Below are 21,849 nucleotides of genomic sequence, written 5' to 3'. Positions count from 1 at the left end.
TTGTGATAAACGGTATGTTCATTTTCGTCCCAATAACGATGTTTTGCTCACAAAATAAGTGTCATTTAGATATCTTCCCCGTGGAATGAATGAATATTCGTTTTTACTATCAATGGATCGTTCTGTTTCTCTTGGTATAGAGCTATAGAGTATATAGAGCGGACGTGCCCTCTCTCAGAATAAAAGTAATCTAGTTCTACATGCGCGTAGCACCCTTGAATAAACGACTTAAAGCATGTGGCACCCGTGCTTGCAATAATTAGACCAGAGAAGATTTACTGATGCAGTGTTGATGTCTCCTGGTTGGTAAGTGTATATTGTAACTAGTACTGTAAACTTAGCTCAGGAGACGCGGGACGCAAGAAGAACGTGACGCCTGGAGTGACGACTATTTGTACACCATTACTACTTATACCACCAGTCTGCGTGCCGATATGACGAGGAAGAGATAAGGGGCCGAATTCACAAAGCTTTTCGTTCGTAAGTGCTGTTTTACATTGGCTGATCGCCTTCGCTAATAATACGTCCTACATCACTATTGGCTGGCACGAACGCTTTTGGCGTAAGAACGTTTTGTGAGCGCGGGCCCAGATCTTTAATAAACAACTGGGGAGGTTAGCTTGCCCAGAGGCCGTCACTGCAGCACTTCCTACTAAAATTGGTGAAAGATACACAACGTAAGTACACTCTACTCACACTCACACTAGACGAAGTACGCACACACGCTGATGAGCCATTTTCAAAGTATCACTGAGTCCTATATAGCTCTCAAAAAGGCTAGAAGATATTTCGTCGCCCTCATTATGACGGTAGTGCCTGTCCATGCACCGAATACACCTTCTGCTGGACAGTTAGTAATGCAGGGCTACGCTGAAGCGGCTGCCAGTGGCTGCCGATTGAAATTAATAAGGAAATTTATGAAATGGTTACTGAAGCTCTGCTTTTGAATCGATAAGTACGATAACGTCCTGACGAAGGCGAAGCATCAGTTTGCGGAGCGCAGCATCAATGGCTGCACCTTTGAAGTTGTGCATGACACCAGATGACCTAGATGACTAGACCATGTAGCACCATGGGGTGGAATCCAGTTGTGTCTGCGCTTGCGCTTGCACTGAATGATAGGCTAGTATAGACTTGTACATAGGTGGTTTTGGTAAGTCGCGTGCAAGTGCTCCAACAGCAAGGAACCCGTTGCGGCAGTGACAAAATTGTACTTACGATTGGCTTAACTTCGCTCGGTTATGTTTTCGGGGGCTCTCGTTCAATAGCATCAATTGCGGAATGTGGTTCTTGTTTTGTTTCGTTATCTTTATTTTTCTGTTTCTTACACGTATAGTTGGCCTCCTTGGATTCGCCGAGTCCTCCACTAGCGCCTTCAATTGCCTGCCCCCTGTTTCAGAACCTTTGAAACATGCCTTTTTGTTGCTGGGTTGCATATAATTCAGTTGAATGTCGACGCAAGTTCGTAAGAATGCCGTAATTTCTGCAGTGCGTTCATTGGCCTCATATCGTAATACTTTACTCATTTAAGCAATTTATAGTTTGCGGAGAGGCCAGCGACTAAGTAGGTTTCCAACATATCCAACTGTACATCCAAATAAATAAATCAAGACGCCCGAAACGTCCTTGCCCCCATGTGCTCTTCTTATTTTCATAAATAATGGCCGATTTGTGCGCGAATCCTTAAAAGTTAAATTAAATTGTGGAGTTTTACTTGCCAAAACTACGATCTGATTATGAGGCACGCCGTAGTGGGGGACTCCTGATTAATTTTGACCACCTGGGGTTCTTTAACGTGCACCTAAATCTAAGTACACGGATATTTTTGCATTGTGCCCCTATCTAAATGCGGCCACCGTGGCCGGGATTTGATCCTGCGATGCCGTGCTTAATGCGCGAGTCCTTATGATAGCCATAGCGCATTCCTTGGCGTCGATCTTTGAATACTGGTCTCACAATGCACATAACTGTCATGTATTGAAAACGCTGTTCACTGGGGTGGCCAGGAAGACGCTGGCAGGCAGGGGCAAGGCAACATCACTCGCAACAGGTGAAAAATAGTGTATCTGCCCAGTTAGTCTGATGGTGAGCTTTCGGCGATTTCTGTCCTATTTTTAATGCGTAAGCATTCTTTGACGAATACCCCAGCAAAATCTCTCCGTCCCGTGGCCCCTTACATCTGCACATTAAATGCATAATTGGCCAAGTTAACACATTTAATCGTTTTACTAGTCTAACAGTAGTTGATTGGTAGCATTACAAAACACACAAAGAAACAAGAAATTACTTGTAACCGGGATTTGAGCCATGGACCGCAGCGTAGCAGACAGATGCCTGTGTGAGCCACATTATATTCATGGGAGTGAAAGTTGCCTTGGCCTCAGTTCACATCAAATCCTGTCCAAGTGAAAAGAACATCGAGAGGTTTCTTTCCATTTCCTTAGTTTCCTACAGTCCTACAGTAATGCGTAAGCATTCCTTGGCCAGTACCCCAGCAAAATCTGACTGTCCTGTGGCGCCTTATATCTGCAAAATAAATGCATAATTGGCCAAGTTAACACGCTTAATCGTTATAATAGTGTAATAGTAGATGATTGGTAGCGATGGGTAGACATGCATAAGCGAACTACATCAGTAAGCAAAAGCGAAGTAGCAGCCGAGCCATAGAATGCTTGCGCATCAGCAGAAGATTCTGAGAATTCCTTTAGCATTTTTACTTCTTTGCGCTCTGCCTTTTCCTCGGCCCGGTAAAACTTGTGAGGGCACCGAAAACGTGTTTCTGGTGTTGGAAATGTGGACGCCATAAGTGTCACTATAGCGATAAACTATGGTTTTTTGACATTAATTGTACGCCGAGCCCACATTCGTCGATGTAAACTTTGGTAAATATTCAGTCGGCAGCCGCTTCAATGATATAACAACGCCAGTTGGTCGTTTGACTGTTCGCTGAAGCATATTCCATCGCCTCCAGGGCTGTGTCTGATCACAACCGTGGCCGATTCATTGCAGGTGCTGACCAAGGACTCTGTGACCGTGTCGGTGGACGCAGTCGTGTACTACCGGGTGCACAATGCGGCGGTGTCCGTCGCCAACGTGGAGAACGCCCACCACAGCACCCGCCTGCTCGCACAGACCACGCTGCGCAATATTCTGGGCACCCGGAACCTGCACGAGATTCTCGCCGATAGGGAGCAGATATCCAATGCAATGCAGGCAAGGCTCGAACTTTTTTATTTTTTTTTCTGTCCTTTCGAAGGGCGTATTTGGGTAGATTTAGATGCGGAGCAGGAAGAATGATGGGCTTGCTTCTGCGCTATTCCGCTGCTATACGCTCTAGTTTACACCCTTCGGGGCGTATCTGGTCTTCAAACGATAATTGTAATCTGTCTGGCTTGCGTTTGCTTTCTTGAAAACACCGCGCTCGCTGTTTTCCTGTTAAGAACGCGGTGTCACGCTGATAAGCACATGTCTTTCGTGACGGAACACAGTAGTCTACCAGGTGCGCAGAGTTAAAGAATCGAAACGTACGTAAGATAGATGACGACGATCGTTTGGGGACGAGGTAAGCCCCGAAGGGGGCGAGCTTTCTTTAGGGTGTATTGGCTAACACACTATGGGCTAAGACACTTATAATTACTCGAAAAATACGCTGCTTAAAATGGGAAAAATTAAGAAGAAATGGTGGATGACGTGGCACACTTAAGCATGAGGTTGAAATAAAATAAAGTTGAAACGCTTGCACACTATCAGTACTTTCTATACAGCACGAAATAACTTCCTTGCAGTGTTTGGCAAGGCCATGCTCCGAGAATAGTGCCTAAAGTGAGCGCAGGACTCCAGACTGTTCTAAGCCTGACGCATAGTTCTTACTCGAGCAGAGTACTCTGTTGGACAGAAAGCCAACACTTGATTAGCATGTTTGATATGTCTTCATCTGTTTCACCACGAGCACAAGAAAATGGTTCATCGCGCACTTTTTTTTATGTAGCAAGTATAGTCCGTGATGGTCACACTTATAGCCGAAATCGATGACACAAGGTTTCTTTTGTCTTTCAGTAAGTGTACAGAAAGTCTTAATTATAATTCGTGGCCCACTTGCATATACATATATATTTTTGCTGCATCGTCGAACCACGTTGTCAAAGACTATTGTATGGAAAGCTACTTCACTACGTGTCTTATGTGATTGCTAAAAGGAGGAATAAAGCACACTTCGCCGTGCCCATGGGTTCATTTCACCGTTTAGTCTGCCCGGTCGTTCGCAGATAATCTAGTGTGTCTGAGCACTGACTGAAATACCGCATCAGGTCCGCGAAGTGCTGCGTGCATGTTACGCAGAAGCTCTAGCGCCGACTTCGAGAAGAGCACCCTGTTCACTGGTGCGTCACATTCAGCCATGAATTTCGTTGCTCGCAGTGTGGTGTGTAGCTCTGCCCTATAGTGGTTGATGTCGAGTGAAAAATCTTAAATAGGTCCACCTGAGGCTAGGATTGCCTGACAATAGCACGCGCTGAAATATTCTGAATACAGGAGCCACCCGTGAATAGTGTATCTTCTTTCTGTCTGCATGCTTTTCGGGAAGTTGAAGCGAAAAAAGCTACCAAGGGAGGAACTTCGCATTCCTTTATTCATGCCTTCTTCATTAAATTGAATTCTGGCATTCATCTGCAGTCACTTGTAGCTGTAAGTGAATCCATGGTGGCTCCTGATCCTTATAACATTTATATCTGTGAACGCTTGCTCGATATGCAGGTAACTGAGCATGCGGAGAACTTTGGAGGGCGTCTTTTGCGAGCATTTTCTGAAAAAACGCTGCAAGTCTCGCAATGAACACTGAAAGCAAGATTTATTTAGGCACCGATTTATTCGAGCGCAGAACAGCGATGAAAAAGGGCTGTATCTTTAGGAGTACTCGGGCAACGTTATATTCGACAGTTTGCATTTTAAGACTAATATATACAAATATGCAGGGTGTCGCAATTATCATGCACCAAGATTTAAAAAAAAAGAGCAATTGCGTAACCCGAAGAAAGCCTACAGCATATTGTTTGCAGTCCAGTGGAGTAGCCGCCAGTAATCTTTTAGTTACTGAGATTTGGTTAGGTAATTGCAATAATTATCTAACTCAAGAAGTGCTGTCCTAATTATGAAAGTGTCAAGGAGGCATTTGTAGCCCCCCCCCCCCCCAAATGAAATCTAACTGTGGTATTTTCAGCAACTTTCAGCCTACTAAATTTGCCCGACTGGTAAGGAAACCCCACGAAATACGAAAAATACCTCCTGACTGCGCTCCCACCCACATCGTAAAGAAGTGTTCCCAAATAAGCTGATTGAAAGCAAGTGCTTTGCCTGTGGCAAACCCGAAGAGACAGCGCATCACCTTGATAATGGTGCGGAAGGGGCACCAACAGTAGGTTTAGCGGCTTCGCAGCTATTCCTTCCTCTCATTTCGACGCCCCACTTATTATCCGTCTCTCAAGGCCGACTGATCACATTGATAACAAAAGCCCTTTGATAACGCGACTGAAGCGCCGCTCTGACCAAGCACGAAATGCGAAAAGAAATGTAATAGGCATACAATGTTTCGAAATCCCGGCTTTGGTTGCACCGCATCGAAAGAATGCACGCGCAGCTATATTTCGAGCCACAAACTCGCTTCGGACTAAAGCCAAATTAAAGCGACGGTTTTATTTTTCATGAAAGTGTATACGTGCTGCAAGAACAAGTTCGTGGCAAAAATAAAAGCGAAATAAACAGACCAGGAAGCGACCCACGTGTATAGAATGTACCTCTTCCAAATGTGGCGAATCGGCAATCGGGACGTTTACACAAACAGCAACAATTAACAACAAACATCCAATTTCAGTTTTCTCTTATTATCTGTGCATTCGTAAGCTCCGGTGAAGGCCAGCTGCCGCTTAAAGGATGTGTTCGAATAGATCTATTTCATGCACCTACGCAGTACTGAGTCCGCTTAATCACATCTTCAGTGGCTTTCGATCTTGATCACCGACGCTGGAATTCTACGGCAGGCATTCGTTATCCTTGCCTTGAGCTCATCTGACGTCGTCTTCTCGATCATGTAACATCATCTTTCACATAACCACAAATGGATAAATTGAGCGGAGAGAGGTCAAGTGACCTAGCCGGCCAATTTACAGGCTCGTGCCTCCCAATCCACTGCGCATGAAAAGTTGCATCTAGTCAGTTTTGTGCTCGGCTGCTACTGTGTGCTGGCGCCCCGTCTTGCTGCTACCACACAAGTGGAAGACGTGACAGCGGAACTTCGGTGAGAAACTCATTCACCACTCGAAGGATTTCGTCCACGTAACGCTGTCCAGTCAGTGTGTGGCCGAAGATGAGACCGATTATAGCACCGGCGTAAATTCTGCACCACACATTGAATGACCACTGCCATTGGTGCAGGGTGCACTTTAACCAGTGTGGATTGGAGTCACTCCAATAGTGTGCATTGTGCAAATTTACCTAGGCGTTTCAGCAAAAATTGGCGTCATCTGTCTACATGACGTTGTGCAAAAAGTCCGGTGATTCATCGGCTTTTGTGAGGACCGAATTTCAAGAAATCTAGACGATTCTGCAGGTCCCTATCTTCCAAGCATTGGTGCAGGTTAAGGTGGCACGGGTGAAAGGCCAAGCCATTTAGAATCCTCCAAACTGATGACTTGGAAATTGGTGCTTGGGTGGCCACGTCCAGCACGCTAGCATGAGGGTTTGAGGTCATAAATGCTAGAAAATCCGTGCGTGGGCTACGGCTCAAAGATGGAGTCCTCCGCCGCTGTTTATGGAAGCTGCCGCTTTTTCTCAGGCTTTCATAATTTCTGATGACCATCGATGCGTTTGTCTACCACGCATCGATGCGTGGTAGACAAACTTACTGATTCCATGACTGATATACGAGTATCTTTGCGGCCTTCCTCTTGTTGCCATTTGTAGCTACCAAGCCAAGGATCACGTTTGCCTTCTGCTCATAAGAGAAATACATGGTGAGTGGGAAGAAACAACTACCCGCCGTGGTTGCTCAGTGGCTGTGGTGTTGGGCTGCTGAGCACGAGGTCACGGGATCGAATCCCGGCCGCGGCGGCCGCATTTCGATGGGGGCGATATGCGAAAACACCCGTGGTACTTAAATTTAGGTGCACGTTAAAGAACCCCAGGTGGTAGAAATTTCCGGAGTCCTCCACTACCGCGTGCCTCGTAATCAGAGACTGCTTTTAGCACGTTAAGCCCCATAATTTAATATTTAATTTAAGAAACAAAACTCATCTTTAAACCTTTGCACTGACGTTGCCAATTCGCTTTTGTGGTGATAGGTCTTCCGAAGAAAAAAAAAAAGAAAACGTCCATGCACTGTATCTACGCTAAGACAACGGCTATCAAGCTTGTTTCCAAGTGACACCAAATGCAACGTCTTGCTTCGGCCGGAGTGCGGAAGATTAGGCACTAGCTCGATCACGATGTTTTTCTTTGTTTCCTTTATTTCGTTCTGGCTAACTCAGAATGAGCGTGTTCAAGGGCGCTGCTTTATGATGCGGGTGGGGGCGCAGTCACGTGGTATTTTTCATATTTTGCGGGGCTTATTTATCGGTCGGCAAAAATTTGCACGCAATTAGTACGTCGCTGAAAATACCGCATTTAGATTTCCCTTGGCTGTGCCTACAAATGCCATAGTCACACTTTCATAATTAGGACAGTACTTCTCAGGTTATATAATCAATTACAATTACTTTAAGCTTTAAAGATATGCAAATGCCACGTAGCTGGACAGAATCAAGGTAATGTTGTTAACCCGTCGCTTGGAAATACTCAGGTTATTATTTCTTTTTTTTTGCTTTCCGCCGAGTTACAAATTAGTCGTAAATAATTAATCATCTTCTGAAAAATTATAATGAGGTCAGTAGTGCCAATGAAAAAATTGCAGAGCAACATGAAAAACTTCCGATACGATATAGCCCTTTGTTGCTCAGTACGTGCTACACAAAAAGTGTTTTTCCGGGCGGGAAAGAAGCCCGAAAATACACGAAAAATTGCCGCGTGACTGGCCTCTCGGAGAACTTTGCGTGTAATCGCGGGCTTCTTTCACGCTCGGAAAAACGCTTTTCTGTAGCGCGTATTGAGGAAAAGAAAGCTGCATCGGGAGTTTTTCATGCTGCTACAATTTTCTAAATGACCCTCTTACTCTAAATATAATATGGGAGATGTTATTCAAATAATTAAGACTAATTATGTACTTAGTCGGAATGCAAAAAATAATCCGAGTATCTCCAATCGACGGCAGCCAACATTACCTTCGATGGGAGTGAAATGCGAGAACACCCGTCTACTTAGACTTAGGCGCGCGTTAAACAGCCCCGGGTGGTCCAATTATTCCGGTCGGTCTCATAATCAGATCATTGTTTTGGCATGTAAAACACCATAATTTAAACATTATCTTGGTTCTGTCCAGGTACGTGGGATTCGCATGCTTTTAAAGCGTTTGTATACATGTATATTAGAGTCAGTGATGGTGGGGGCAGTTGTCAATGCTGTATTCGTGAAAGTCAGAAAGTTCTGGTCGTGATACGAACTATCATGAGTCCCTTCTTCTTGCACATCACAGATAATCTATGGGAGCTAAGCGTCTGACGACGGCATGATTTGCCCACAAGGGTGCACCCGAACTCAGGCGCGCCCATTCTACCCATGCTGCTCGTGCTACTATGTTAAGATGGAAAACCTAGCGAGCGATGGACACAGGTGCCCAACGCTGTGATAACGCATTTGTAAGCTCATTCGTGTCGGTTTTCTTTCTTTTACGTAAAAAAAAAAAGCTTTTCGTTCTAGCTTATCGTAGAGCCATTTTGGGACCTGCAACGTGATGTCCGCGACCATGTTACCTTTCCTGCTCCTGAAACCGTCCTTTTCTTCTCTTGCGCAGAGCGCCCTGGACGAATGCACCGATGCTTGGGGCATAAAGGTAGAGCGGGTGGAAATGTGAGTAGCTTCTTCAAAAAGCCGTACTATTGTGTCCATTTTTCTGCTCGCGATTGGTGAAGGACTGCTGTCTAACGACTATTGGGCTGGTTTTGGTTTCCTGTTTTCATACATCTGTCTTTATGGTTATTGGCGGCACCAAACGCTTCCTGCGTGCTCTGCGTGCTCATTTCTATTCACTTATAGCTTAAGTGCGGGCTAGTGGAGGCGCATGATGAAATGTAAGGTGACGTGCGCCACGCTGTAGTGCAGGACAACCTGCACCATCCCAACGGAGTTGGATAGGTACAAAAACCTCCTTTCTTCAGGTCTTGCGGCCAGCAGCTGAATGCATTCTTTTTTTCTCTCGAGCACGTATCTCGTAATAGGGGCATATGCATGTAGCCTCGTCTTGGTTGCTTTTTATGGGGTCGCCTTGAGTCACGGAAACGTGATGAATAAGAATGACAAAACTGAAAAGGATCGTTAAGATTTTATAAGAACCCGCCGGGGTGGCTTAGTGGCTATGCTGTTGCTCTTCTAAACAGAACGTCGCGGGATCAAATCCCGGCCACGGCAGCCGCAGTTCGATGGGTGCGAAATGCAGAAACGCCTGTGTACTGTACATTGGGTGTACGTCAAAGAACCCCAGGCGGTCAAAATTAATCCAGAGTCCCTCATTACGCCGTGCCTCATAATCAGATTGTGGTTTTGGCACTTAAAACCAAGGGTTAAAAACAAAATAACAAAAACGTTTATTAGAGTGCATTAAGATCAGCGCATCTAAACAAAATTAAAATCATTCACTTTCCTGTCATCTTGTTACATGTTTATAATGTGGTGAGTCCCGTGAAAAAAGAGAAGTGTAAGTCTTTATTTTCACTCCTTCCAGCTGTAAAAGGCTGCGCCTGTATTTCTACATGCAGCAGAAAGGAAGCAAAGTAGTGTCAAAGTCATCCAATGAGTGCAGTTCACGCTGTTGATATAACGCTTGAATTTAGCAGCATCGTGATTGTATCATCTGCTGATTGTCCGTGTCCTGCTACATTGTTCGTTGTTTAGTCATGGCTGCGTTTTGTCTGCACTAAAAGCGTTCCTTTTGCACGTCACAAATCTGCAGCAAGGACGTGCGTTTACCGGTTCAACTGCAGAGAGCCATGGCCGCCGAAGCTGAGGCTGCCAGAGAAGCACGAGCAAAGGTAAAAACAACCCCTCCTCCCCTCTCTTCTCGTTCGAACGATCATATACGTGCTCTAGCAAACACAGCCAGCCAGCAAAGGGTCTCGAAGGCGTTCCACGCGGAACAATGAGGAAGCGGCAAGGATAAGTGGGCACGGAGCTCTCTGCCTCTGCTTCGGGCCGGTCGTCGCGCGCACGCTTTCAACGTCCCTGTCGGCGTCCCCTATAGCTCCCCGAAACGACGCTGACGTGACGACAAAGGTTTATGACGGTGTTCTCGGTCGATCTGCTTTCGGTACCCTGTACCAAGGAGTCCGGGGGATCCTCTTTTTCGCCGGCACGACTTGTCCTCGCGCCTCCCCGTCCGACCTGACAAACTCGACGACGAGACCCCCCGGAAGGCGCCCATTCCCATGCAAAACGCCTGCTCCTTTCGGCGGCAACCATTTGAATGGCTTTTTCTTAACGTGACTTCGCTTCCTAATGGTTTTCTTCGGGGCACCGCAAAGCGGGGGGCCGGCGCACACGAGCAGCGGACGCCCGCTGCCGCGGATGGTTGCGCAGACGCCGTGGGCCCATGCTCCCACGCACGCACGCACGCACGCACGCACGCATACCCTCTGCAGCAGTCGAGATTTGTCCATCGTTAGGCCTAATGAAGGTGTCGGACGGCTGTTAGCGGCTTGCAGCCCCTAGAATGCTATTATTGGTTTCCATTTCGGCGTTTCCTCCTCCTTCAGTTGATACGGCAAAATAGCGCGGCGAGGAGCCACTTCCGAACGTGCTAATGCGGCTGGCTGCCGCCCGGGCAATCAGCGCGCTTCGTAACTGCTTTCGGAGAGGCCTAACAAGCTCGGCAGCGAGGGAATGGGCCCACTGCATTTCTTTCGAGCTGCGAACGGCCGTCGGATGGACGGCTGGTCCGACAAATTGCTTCGCCGAGTGCAACTCGGCTTGTTGCCGTTCGGAATTCATAAGAGAAACAAATGGCCTGCTGTTATCGCCTCGCCGCCGGAAAGGCGGCGGGGTAACACGTGGCCGCTCTCCTCCGCCCCTCGCTGTCCTTTATATATGCGCCCATTTACTTTTACCTGATCCTCCCCAAGCAGAGCGGTTGCCACCAATCGGAGAAGGCGTTCACTGGCGCTCCTTTATGGAAAGCGCTACTGAGCTCCACTGCCAGGCCACGTGACACTCTGTTATTTATGGGCCCATCCCCGCCGCACACTCTGAAGGCTTTTTTTTTTCTTTTGTTGTTGTTGTTTTACGTTGACATACTGCGAGAAATAGTTCACTAGACAGACGCTGTGAAGCCCTGAAAGAGTGCTACTCATTAGATTAGCTCTATTATTTTTGTGAGCAATTCATTTAAAAATACTTGATAGTTTCGTCTTCGCACCGCTTCCAGTGGCAGATCTGTCGATTTCCCAGGTGTGTGCGCCTTGATTGATGCCAGGAATAATTGTTTCTCCAAAATAGTGTGATTAAATACATCCTTTCACCGCTCGGCACTTTTTTGCACACTTGCCCGCCTTAAGCTTTCTGTATATGCTAAATCGTTTAAATAATTTCTTTTAATCTTCTACAACTTCATCTGGCACCGGCGCATTTCTCAAATGATATAAAGTGGCTTGTCATGGCCACCGCAGTTCAGTCGCCAAGAAACTGAAATATATGGCCTTACGTAGTATTCTCACTATATGATCGATTAAGTAAGCCTAAAGGTTGACAGACGTATTTGCTACGCCAATAGTGGCGCAGGTCTACTTGATGACGCGGGTCAATCTTTGGCACAAACAGCACCAAACCATCAGAGCTTTCGAGGGAAAAAAAAACTTAACTTGTGAGCAGAAATAACATACGACCTTATGTTTCACGTATCGCACTGCTGTATGACCTGCCACCGCCATTAATTCTTTTTTATCCTGCAGCACCATTCCCAAATCACGCCCCCAACAAAATCAAGGAACAATAGCTGAGGTGGTGCTTCGTATTGAACATTGAGTGTACGTTGAAAAAAAAACACACACACACACACACGTGAACTGTAGCTGTACTCCTATGTTTTCACATGCTAACATAGACAGTCATTTGTACTGAGCATATGCGCCTAACAAGGGGAGCATGCAGAAACAAGTTATTGGTTTACAATTACCTCGTTGATGCACATGCAGCGCAATTATGCATAGTATTCGAGAGCGTTGCTGCACTCGACGCATTACTCGAGCAAGTGCACGGCACTGCTGACCTTTTAACTGAGCTTCTTAATTACAGCCTAATAAGACTCCTAGGAGACTCTTCAGATACTTTTTTTAACAACAGACTTTCAGCGTCTACACAGCTGCACTCGAGTTAGAGCGTTGAAACAACTTTACGGCGTGGGAATGACTGTGGAGAGGTCGAAGTCAAAGGGTTGTGCTGTGCTCCTCTCAAGAGACTGGGGGTAGTGTCCCCGAGCATGTACAGGGACACTACTCGGGGGAACAGAGGAAGGCCTTCTAGTCGACCGAGACCGGTTTGTGAATACGAGCGCAAGGGCAGCAACCGTTCTTCTGTGCTTGGGACGCTCTCTTTTGCCTGTTGACGAATGGGAAAACTTATGGCGCTCGAGAGAGAAATATTGCAACAGAGAAATTTCACAGGGTGGGTGGGACCTGTGTTTCTGCTCTCACTTAGACAAACTCGGAAACAGTTCGCGTTTGTAGAGTTGTGTTAAGTCTCTTATTCCACTAGAGTACCCGGCGTTTCGAAAATACGCAAACGTGCGCGGTATGGGCCGTAGGCTCACAGCAATGCGATGCTCTGCCATATCCTTTCCTTTTTAATTGACTGTGGCCCTCAAGAAAGTTAAACTCAACGAGTGTTGCAAATTATATTCATGATGCTGGTTAATTTAACGGCGCCGATTGTATTGCGCACCCCACCATCTTTTTCTGTTGTCTCCGGTTTGTTTAATTAGAACATGTTTCATTAGACACGTGCGTCAGCTGTACATCTTTGATTTTGCAAGAAAAAGAAGTGACGTTTCTCTCGAGATATCTAGACACTTGAACTGATTGACCATACAATCGTATGTATGATATGATTCCTTTCAATTGTTGTGCGTATGATAATGAGTGCATGATGTACGTGATGCGCCGAGCATAAATAGATGACCGTTTGTAATAAACGCCAGTTGGAACTAGCGCCAGTCCTGTCGTATGTGTTCCTTCAACTACTACTTCGTCTTTAGCGTTTTCTTTTTATGAAAACTGCCTGGCGTCTTCTTCTTCCTGACTCAAAGAAAAAAAAAGAAAGCGTGATAGCTTCCAGAAATAACGAAGGTAGCACTTGGCCTCCCGCATCTATTGCTAGGATAGTTCGACACGGTAGGAAGCAACAGCCGATATTGTTGACCCGTGTTGTTCGTACGCAAGAATGGTTAGTATAAGAGCAGGGACCGGTGGGACCCATCCTTATGATGGACGAGCTGATAGTGGGGATGAGCGGCTAATGGCAAACAGTTCTTATGAACGGAGAAAGAAATGCACCCTCTTGTCGGGCGCGGGCGGCTGTCCAGAGCAGCCGAGTGGCCAAGAGGGACAAAGCAGATGCCCACAAAGCGACGTGCCTTTTCTCTCCCTCTGTGCGCAGTTGATTGCCGCCGAAGGAGAGCAGAAGTCGTCTCGAGCCCTGAAAGAGGCTGCGGACGTGATGTCCCTAAGCCCAGCAGCCCTGCAGCTGCGCTACCTTCAGACACTGAATACCATTTCCGCCGAGAAGAATTCCACCATCATCTTCCCGCTGCCCATAGATTTCCTCGCCTGCTTCATGCCTGACAAGAAGAAGCACCGCGTCCTGGATCCGGACCCGTAGTGGCGCGGCGTCCATTCGAATCGACCGAGAGGGAGATCTTTGTCAACGCGTCGAACCGGTTCGTATAGCCCGCTTATGGCGGCTACAATGGGTCGGGCCTGGGCTGCCCGCGACTCGTGTCCACCCGGCGTGGGTGGAGGAGTGCACCGGCGTCTGTTGCATTGTTGTTGCTGCACGCGTGCTTGAAAGAAAAGTGCCAGGGAAGCGCCTTGGTATACGTTGTTATGTGACGAGAAGGAGAGACATGCTGTTGAAGTGTGGTTGATCTGTTGATTGTTGACAGGCGACGGGCTATTTGCATTCGCTCTTGTGTGTTCATATGACGGAGGTTAAGGAAGAGCGGAAGTTGTTTCTGTTTACGTTAGCCGGAATCACATTTGTTTTCACAGGTCTCTCTCTTGTCCAGTTGAAAAACGTGGGGTGCAATGCACGCATGCTTCATTTCTGAACATGCTTGTTTAAAAGCATGTTTAAAAGCATGTTTAAAAGCTTGTTTAAAAGCACGATTTTTTTTTCTCCTTAGCTTGGCTTGTATGCCCAGCTAAGCTGAAAAAAAATCGTACCTTTAATCTTCCCGGAATTGATCGTGGAGCTGCCCGATTAAAAAAAAAAATGCAGTACTTGGCTCGAAACGTTTGCGGACGCGATCTCATGCTGTTATGCATGCGTACACAGAAAAAATTGCTGCAAAGTTAAAAAGATTAAAAGACTCCACGATCCATTCAGGCCATACATATAAGGCTTTGGGTGAGTAAGCCTGAAGCAGTGCAAGAGTGGAATTATCACAAAACAAAAAGCAGCTGTATATACCTACGCGTTGATAGAAGTGTGATCAACATCGAGATCATTGATTTTGAATTGTTTAAGTATTTTGACGCATAGCTTAAACACTAACGTAGCTTCAACATTAATTAGCTGGTATTTGTTGGCATAGTTAAAAAAGCTGGAGCTAGTCAAATGATCGTGCCAGAAATTACAAAAACTATTTTTTTCATTGATCATACGTTCAGAAAAAAAAGTCGTTCAGTTTGAACTCTAGAAACGAGTTCCGGCGGAATTATGTTGCATTTACGTCGCAGATAAGGTGCCCCCATGAAATGCCGAAGCGAAATCTATGCATCGTTATTTGATGGGTGACTTGTCACTGGCGATCCGTTCGTGTCTTTCTCTTCGAAGCACTTTTCTAGCAACGATGTTATCCACTCGCTTGTCCTCTTGTGCAACCACAAGAGCAGGCATGCACTTCGTCGCCACTAGCATGAGCGCACCACAAACACGCTGCACGAGAGAGTGTGCAGTACCACCTCGACGGTAGCCTTGGGGTAGCGGAGCCGATGATGACTGTCACGCAAGAAGCATCCCGAAGGAAGTTTAGCTCTGGAGTTTGCGGGAAGACGGGGATGGCCGAGGGGCGTAGGTAAACAAACAGAAGAAAGGGAAGGCGTCCTCCTCCCCCTCCAGCCCCCTACCGCTGAAGGTAGCGTCCGGCTGCTGATACTGGAGCCCAAATCCCCGGACTGCTCCGCGAGCGTTTCCGTGAAATCGGCGGCAGCGGTGAGTGCCATCCGAGCCCCTCCGTGGTCGGCGAGGCCAGTTGGATAAAGCCGATCCTTTGAACGCACGCGCAGTTTTCCTCTTTGGGCGGCGGCCGCGCTGCTAGGTGTGCGCTTGCCGTGCCTGCCCGCCGGCGCTGCCAGTCTGGTGGTCACTCTCTCACACATAGCGGTCTCGCACGCCGGCACGTTTGCTGCTTCGAGCACCAGCTGGTTAACCATGGGCCATCGGGGCGGGCGTGGTGAAAGGTTGCGCTGAGAGCATGCCGTCTTACACTGTTAGCACTACAAGACAAGGGAGTTTCACGTCACACTATGACGTCAATACGCTTTGAGACAGCGCCTGTGAGCTAGAGAGAGTATAAACTTTTGTTAACAGAAACCCCCTCCCCGATACTTAACGACGCGAGCAACTTGACGTTCGCTCCCTCGGCCAACTGTGAAAGGACAAAAGTTGCGTGTTCAAGAGGCGTTTCAGCATGAATATTTGGTTCGCAGTGCCTCGAAATCACAATCCCCCATCAAGCCGTTTTAAGTCAAGCTGCAAGCATTTATTAGACAAGAAAGATCACATACTCAGCTAAAAAGTTAAACTTCCGCACACAACGATAGCTTTTATATGCAGCGATTTTCGTGAGCTCCGTTTAGAGTTTTCAAGCTTGTGCAAGAACGCATGGGGTATTCCGTAACTGTTTGTATGTTTTTCCTCGTTGCGACCAAGGTAACTGAAATTTTTTAGGAAAAGCAAATAACAATACGCTTTCATTAAACGGATCGAAATAGCATGCTCAAACTAATTAAACCTTTCTGTCCACTTAATCAAAATGTATCGAGAGTATGATGCGACCACTCTGGCAGCGCTGGCCTTTACCTAACGTTCACTGACCTCTGCTGCCCGTCGTCCAGAAAGGGAAGGCTCCTTTATACAGCGCACAGTATGAAGTGTCGTACATATGGCACTGCCACCGACAGAGTGCAATGTCTTTTTCTAAGGAATGTTATGAGTGTAAAACTGATTGCACGTGCGGCGCAATGAACTCTTGAGTCACTGGAGACAGCGGGCAGCGTGCACGTTAGAACCATTAACATGGTGGTCATCACAAAAGAGATGGCCTAATTTATTCGTCAAGGCTAAATCAGTATTTTCGTTGAGTATTCGTATATAGTTGCTCGACATGATTGGCGGCCCTACGTTTTCTTCCAACGCGCTTTCGGAAAATGAAAAAAAAAGAAAAGAAAGAATGCAGTATATCGCCAAAACTGCTCAAAATACAAGACCTGCGCAATAAGTTCACGAACGCGTCTTCAGTTAGTCAGGCCATACGGATTTTCACTTTAGATAAGCGTGAACCTCTTGAAACAGTTATCGTGTCTGAGAGCTGCCAATGGGCGAGAAGTGTCGGGCAATTCGCAACTAATTTCTGCAACACCTTTTGGCAAGTTGCCGCGCGACGCCAGTGATTCAGGTTAGAGCGAATGGGACGCACAAGCTGCCCGCTATTTGCAGCACCATCTAGGAGCAAAGGAACGTGCCATGCGTGCCAGGCAGCAATTTTGTTTCGCTGCTTCTTCGCAGCAGTCGTCGAATTCTGACGGTCCTGCGACGAGCGAGCGTTTACACCCGACGCGATCGCGCGCACCGCATGCGCCCTCCGACTCCAGGATCAGAATAATTTGTTGTTCTCCCTGTGTTGACTGGTTGGCTGTAAACGATCGCGATCGTGTGCATCAACGATTGACGCGATGCATAAACTCTACTTGCAGGGGAGGAAGTGAAAGGGAAAAAAAATAATTACACGCGATAACTTTCGTAGTCGAACGCGTGGAGTAACTTTTGTAAACCTATAGCGTTTAGGTATCAGCTATATCTTCGAGAGTTAATCCAATAGCGTAGATTCATCTGTTGCAGCCGCAGTACGTTACTTTGTTGGACCACGTAGGATTATTTAAAGATTGGCGAAGTCTCGGAGAGCATTTTTCTTTATTCGTATGTGAAGGGCAAGCTGTCACGTTCATTTGCCAAAGGTATATATATATATGTAGGCGCCTTAACTGTCTGAGCTATGGCGTTACATTACTCTCGTTCTTGGCAACATTGCTACAGCTATAGGAACTTTTGATTGAAGCGCACAAAACTTTCAAGCACAGCCATTCCAACAGTAGCCTAAAACTCGATGTTTCTGTTTCTGTGTAGTCGGGGAAGTCGGTTCATCTGTGAAGGTATAGGCACAATCGCTTCAAAACAAACACTTACAAGGAGGCTGTGCACGGTCGAAATTATTAGGTAGGTTCACCAAGCATCGGTTACGAACAGCAGTTCACGCATACTTCAGTAAAACAGGTGTTGTATTTTAAATTTCGTGATACTGACAGCTTTTAGCCCTTCATGATCCGAATATTCAAGGCCAGTTGTTACGTTAGCACTATAGGCGTAAGTTGCTTCACGTCTCAACAATGGGCGCGGTATCCTACAGATGGACGCCGAAAAAGATGCAATAGAAAAAAATGCTTATTCAAAGTATCGCATTCTCACCTACATTTAAATGCGCGATGTTATCGAGGTTTGTCGAATGGTAATGTTTTGTTGTTGCTCTTAATCCGACGTCAGACTTGTCCTTGGACAAAAAAAAAAAAAACATTTTGTTTCATTATTCCGTTGACTAAGTGTGCATATTGTTACCGCTTTATTTATTACATTGGTGTATGTCTTGTTCGTTATTCCTGCGAAATTGTGCATAAATGCACACGACCACATATTTATCAGCTCACCGCTTCATATATTTATTTGATAGATTCTCTAGTTTATGCAGTCAGCAACAGACATAAGGATAGAAGCATCAGACAACAAATAATCCATGATGACAGGTCCCCTAATGCATTACGCTGTAGCGACAGTTTTTTTGTGACGCGCGTGTCTGTCTGTAATGAGAGCACGGATATTTCTCTCTGATTGTCCGTAGTTTGTAAGTATATCTACCTGCTTGTCATATTACACGTAAGCAGCTTATTACTACGCACACGGGAAAATAATAATAAACAAATAACTCTATCTAACAGTTTCTAGGCAAAGCCGCTGGTAACCTTGAAAAGTATTTTTGTAGTCCAACATATCCATGAATTAACCTTGCTGCATTTATTCCGCGTTTCTTAGCCGAGACAATTAAAAACGACAGCATCGAGAATGCTTCAGCGCTAGCTGCGATAAAATCTAATATTTCATTCGTGTGTCATATTGCGCACGAACACAAAGCAATAGTGCATCAACGACAAAAAAAAATCTGTAATTGGGCAGCGAATATTCAGCTTTGCACGTAATACTTGTTTTGAGCTGGCGTTCAACAATTTCCGCTAGTCAAGAAAAAAGAAAAAGTGAACCTTTCAACGTATAAAAAGCTACTCAATGCAACCAAGAAGCTACCGTAGCAGGACGGTTCACAAATAATTCATCATAATTTACCCTTGGAGTGGTAAGACCTTCAAATCGGCGCAAAAGTGTGCTCGTGTGGTATCACGTTAAAAAGAAAAAAAATGGTGACGAAACACGAAGTAGAGCGACGGTATACCAGGAGAGTTACGCGAGACCTAGATGGTGTGCAGCATTGTCGTTTGTGTGAAACACGCTCGTACACGCAACAAAGACCGTGTGTGCAACTGTATATACAGATGGCACCACATTGACATCGTTCACTTTTCTTGATATGCAAGTAGAGCTACGCCCTCTCTGTGGAAAGAGGAGAGTAGCGGAGAGATGATTCCTCTTTCCTTTGGCGTAACGCTTGATTCCTGCGCTTCGGAGACATTCCTGTGCAGCGTTACCTGTGTAGCACCAGCTGCTGCTGCTGTTTACCCGTATGTGTTGTTTGCATTTGACGATGTACGCACCCATCCTTGCCCGAGTGTCTGCTTATGTACAATGTTTATAGACCTGGAAAATAAATTCAAGTTTGATTGTGTGCTCGTGGTGATGGTGAATTTCCGCGCCTCGTGGGGAGACGCAAAAGCGCGGCGTTTAAAACCTGGTCTTGCGTGCTTGGGCTTCCACGCACTATTGAACGCCTCCTTAAGCAGAAGCTGCACTGCTCGCGTCGCGGTATCCTTTCTATCGCAGCTACGATCGCCAACTTACCCTGAAAATAAAACACGAACGCTTTCTTAACCTCACATATAGCTATGCATTATTGCTTGCGGTGTGTCTTGCGTGTGCTACGTGGGTGGTCGGAGGGCTGTACTTTCCTTCTGGCTATGATAAACAACACAAGTGCGCGTAAAAGATCCTTAATGAACTACCGCAAGTTTAGAGAAAGAGGGATGAACGCCCAAATATTTGATCATTCATGGATGGAAGGTTAAAGATTACCAAATGCATCTACATTTCTTGTTGCTCATTTGTGACAACACTTCAGATTACTATCATGAAAGCCGCATTGTCACTTGAGACCCACTCAGAAGGCACTCATAGGTGTGAGAGCTCTGATTTATACATTGTGTCGCAAGGTCTGAAGAAACTTCGCGTAATTTCTTACGACTTAGAAATGGGGTGATAACTTACAACTTCGAATGCGCTGACATCTTTGAAGTAAACCGTAGTACTACAGGAAGGAAGCAAATGTCAATCACTACCTATGCAGATGGAACTCGGAGCTTTTCATGTACTCAGACATAATTCAGCTTATCGTTTTTGTTTTCACATACACCGTTGTTGCAAGTTGGATCCCTAGGCGTGCGATCCGGATGGATGAAATTAAATGTTTTGGCTGCTTTGAAAGTTGTATCCATCCATCCATTGAAACGACTGAGCGAAACATTTAGTCGATATTCTATGTTACTAAAACATTAATTAGTACACTTACAAAAACTTTTTTTTTTGTCTGCAGCGTTGGTCATGCTTTCTCATTTCAAGAGTCTGGTTACCTACACATGTCAGTCGCGAAGAAATGCGTTGGTGAGAAGCGCACGCACCCCGGAAGCACGAACCGGGTTGAATGCACTCATATAGTAACTACATCGTCAACGCCGGGGAAAGAAGACTATCACTACAATCTTCAAACACACTGTATAGGCTCATACTAATTCATAAGCACTTTCATGACCAACGCCACAGCACGCACCACTAAACGCAGGCACATTGAATCTCTAGTTCACCTTAAGCGTTGACGCTGCCACCCCAAAGCCCAACCTAGTGCAACGCGATGCCCCTTTGATAAACAGACTCTTAAAGTTAATTAATGGCTGACACACTTCTGGAGATCGGTCTCCGCAAATCGAGGTACCCTAGTCATTTGCCACAGCGTATGATGGCAGCCTGGTCAGAGCACTTTGCTCCAGAGGCAGCCAGCTGCTGCTTATGGTTCTGGATCCTTCATTAGCGAAAGGTAAGTATAATTAGTCCGGCAGTGAGAGCGTGCCGGTTTGGTGTCGGCGGCTATGTATTTTTTCTTTTCATTGTCATTTTCCTTTTCTCTTGTCGCACTTGCGGCCATTTGAAACATCTGCATGCTGGTTCGCTTGAATATGCGCCTCTAATTTCTTCGTAACGACCCAGGAACTGCGGAAAACCGGGGTGTGTCCCCGGCCGAGCCGCTGTCGATGAAGTGCACACGCGGAACCAGCTGCATCTGTACCGACTCGGGCCGCTCGCCCTCCTCTCCCTGCCCTCCGTTTCCCCCGGCCCTCGCTGCCGTCTTGCCCGCATTCTTGCTGCTGCCGCGGAGGCCCCCCCTCCACGGTGCGCCGGCAATCGGCGCGGGGGGACAAATCGTTTTCTGCCGCCCTGGGCGACGCCCCACCGCCTCACCACCACTGCGGGGACGGGGGCTCACGAAGACAGAATAAACTCGATCCTGCAGACTAGAATAGACCGGAGCTTCTCTTAATGATTTTTAATTCTCCCGGGAGCTGAATGAAATCGACAGACAGTAGTCTTGCTTTTGAAATCGGAGATTGTGGAAGTTCATTCCCTGGAATAGCAGCTTGGGCTTGTTGGTTTTCCATCCTGCTAGTAACAGCGCAAATATAGACAAGGGACGAGACAGGAAGACACCACAAGCGCTGCCAGCGCTTGTGGTGTCTTCCTGTCTCGTCCCTTGTCTATATTTGCGCTGTTACTAGCAGGAGTTCATTCCCTGTTCGTATAGCTGCTCTTTATGCTCAAACTATAGATCTGTAATAAGCTTGTGGGCACAATATGACCATTCTTTAGCATCATTTCTTTTGTCTGCGAGTTCACACGGTCATTCAATGTGCTTAATCAATGAAGAAAAAAAAAAGACTCACCTCATACTCCCTGGCTTGA

General features: G+C 46.4%; 1 protein-coding gene across 5 annotated transcripts in view; it reads left to right on the top strand.

Moving 5' to 3' along the window:
* Window positions 1-21,396, top strand: part of LOC135905744 (band 7 protein AGAP004871-like) — a 247,968-nt gene extending 226,572 nt beyond the window's left edge. For 4 of the 5 annotated variants that reach the window (XR_010565467.1, XR_010565465.1, XR_010565468.1 and 1 more), the window contains 5 exons: window positions 3,010-3,213; window positions 8,936-8,991; window positions 10,091-10,169; window positions 13,783-14,062; window positions 21,100-21,396. Coding sequence is in view for 1 of the 5 variants with exons in the window: in XM_065436760.1 (XP_065292832.1) it covers window positions 3,010-3,213; window positions 8,936-8,991; window positions 10,091-10,169; window positions 13,783-14,004 (561 nt within the window). In the remaining 4 variants the exon portion in view is untranslated. Of the gene's footprint in view, window positions 1-3,009; window positions 3,214-8,935; window positions 8,992-10,090; window positions 10,170-13,782; window positions 19,513-21,099 lie in introns of those variants that run through there. The other variant, XM_065436760.1, reaches the window with a different exon arrangement.
* The last annotated feature ends 453 nt before the right edge of the window (window positions 21,397-21,849 follow it).

Source organism: Dermacentor albipictus, chromosome 1, assembly GCF_038994185.2.
Source record: "Dermacentor albipictus isolate Rhodes 1998 colony chromosome 1, USDA_Dalb.pri_finalv2, whole genome shotgun sequence".
NCBI lineage: Eukaryota > Metazoa > Arthropoda > Arachnida > Ixodida > Ixodidae > Dermacentor > Dermacentor albipictus.
Note: the sequence above shows the minus strand (reverse complement) of the source record. Positions and strands in the feature narration are given on the sequence as shown.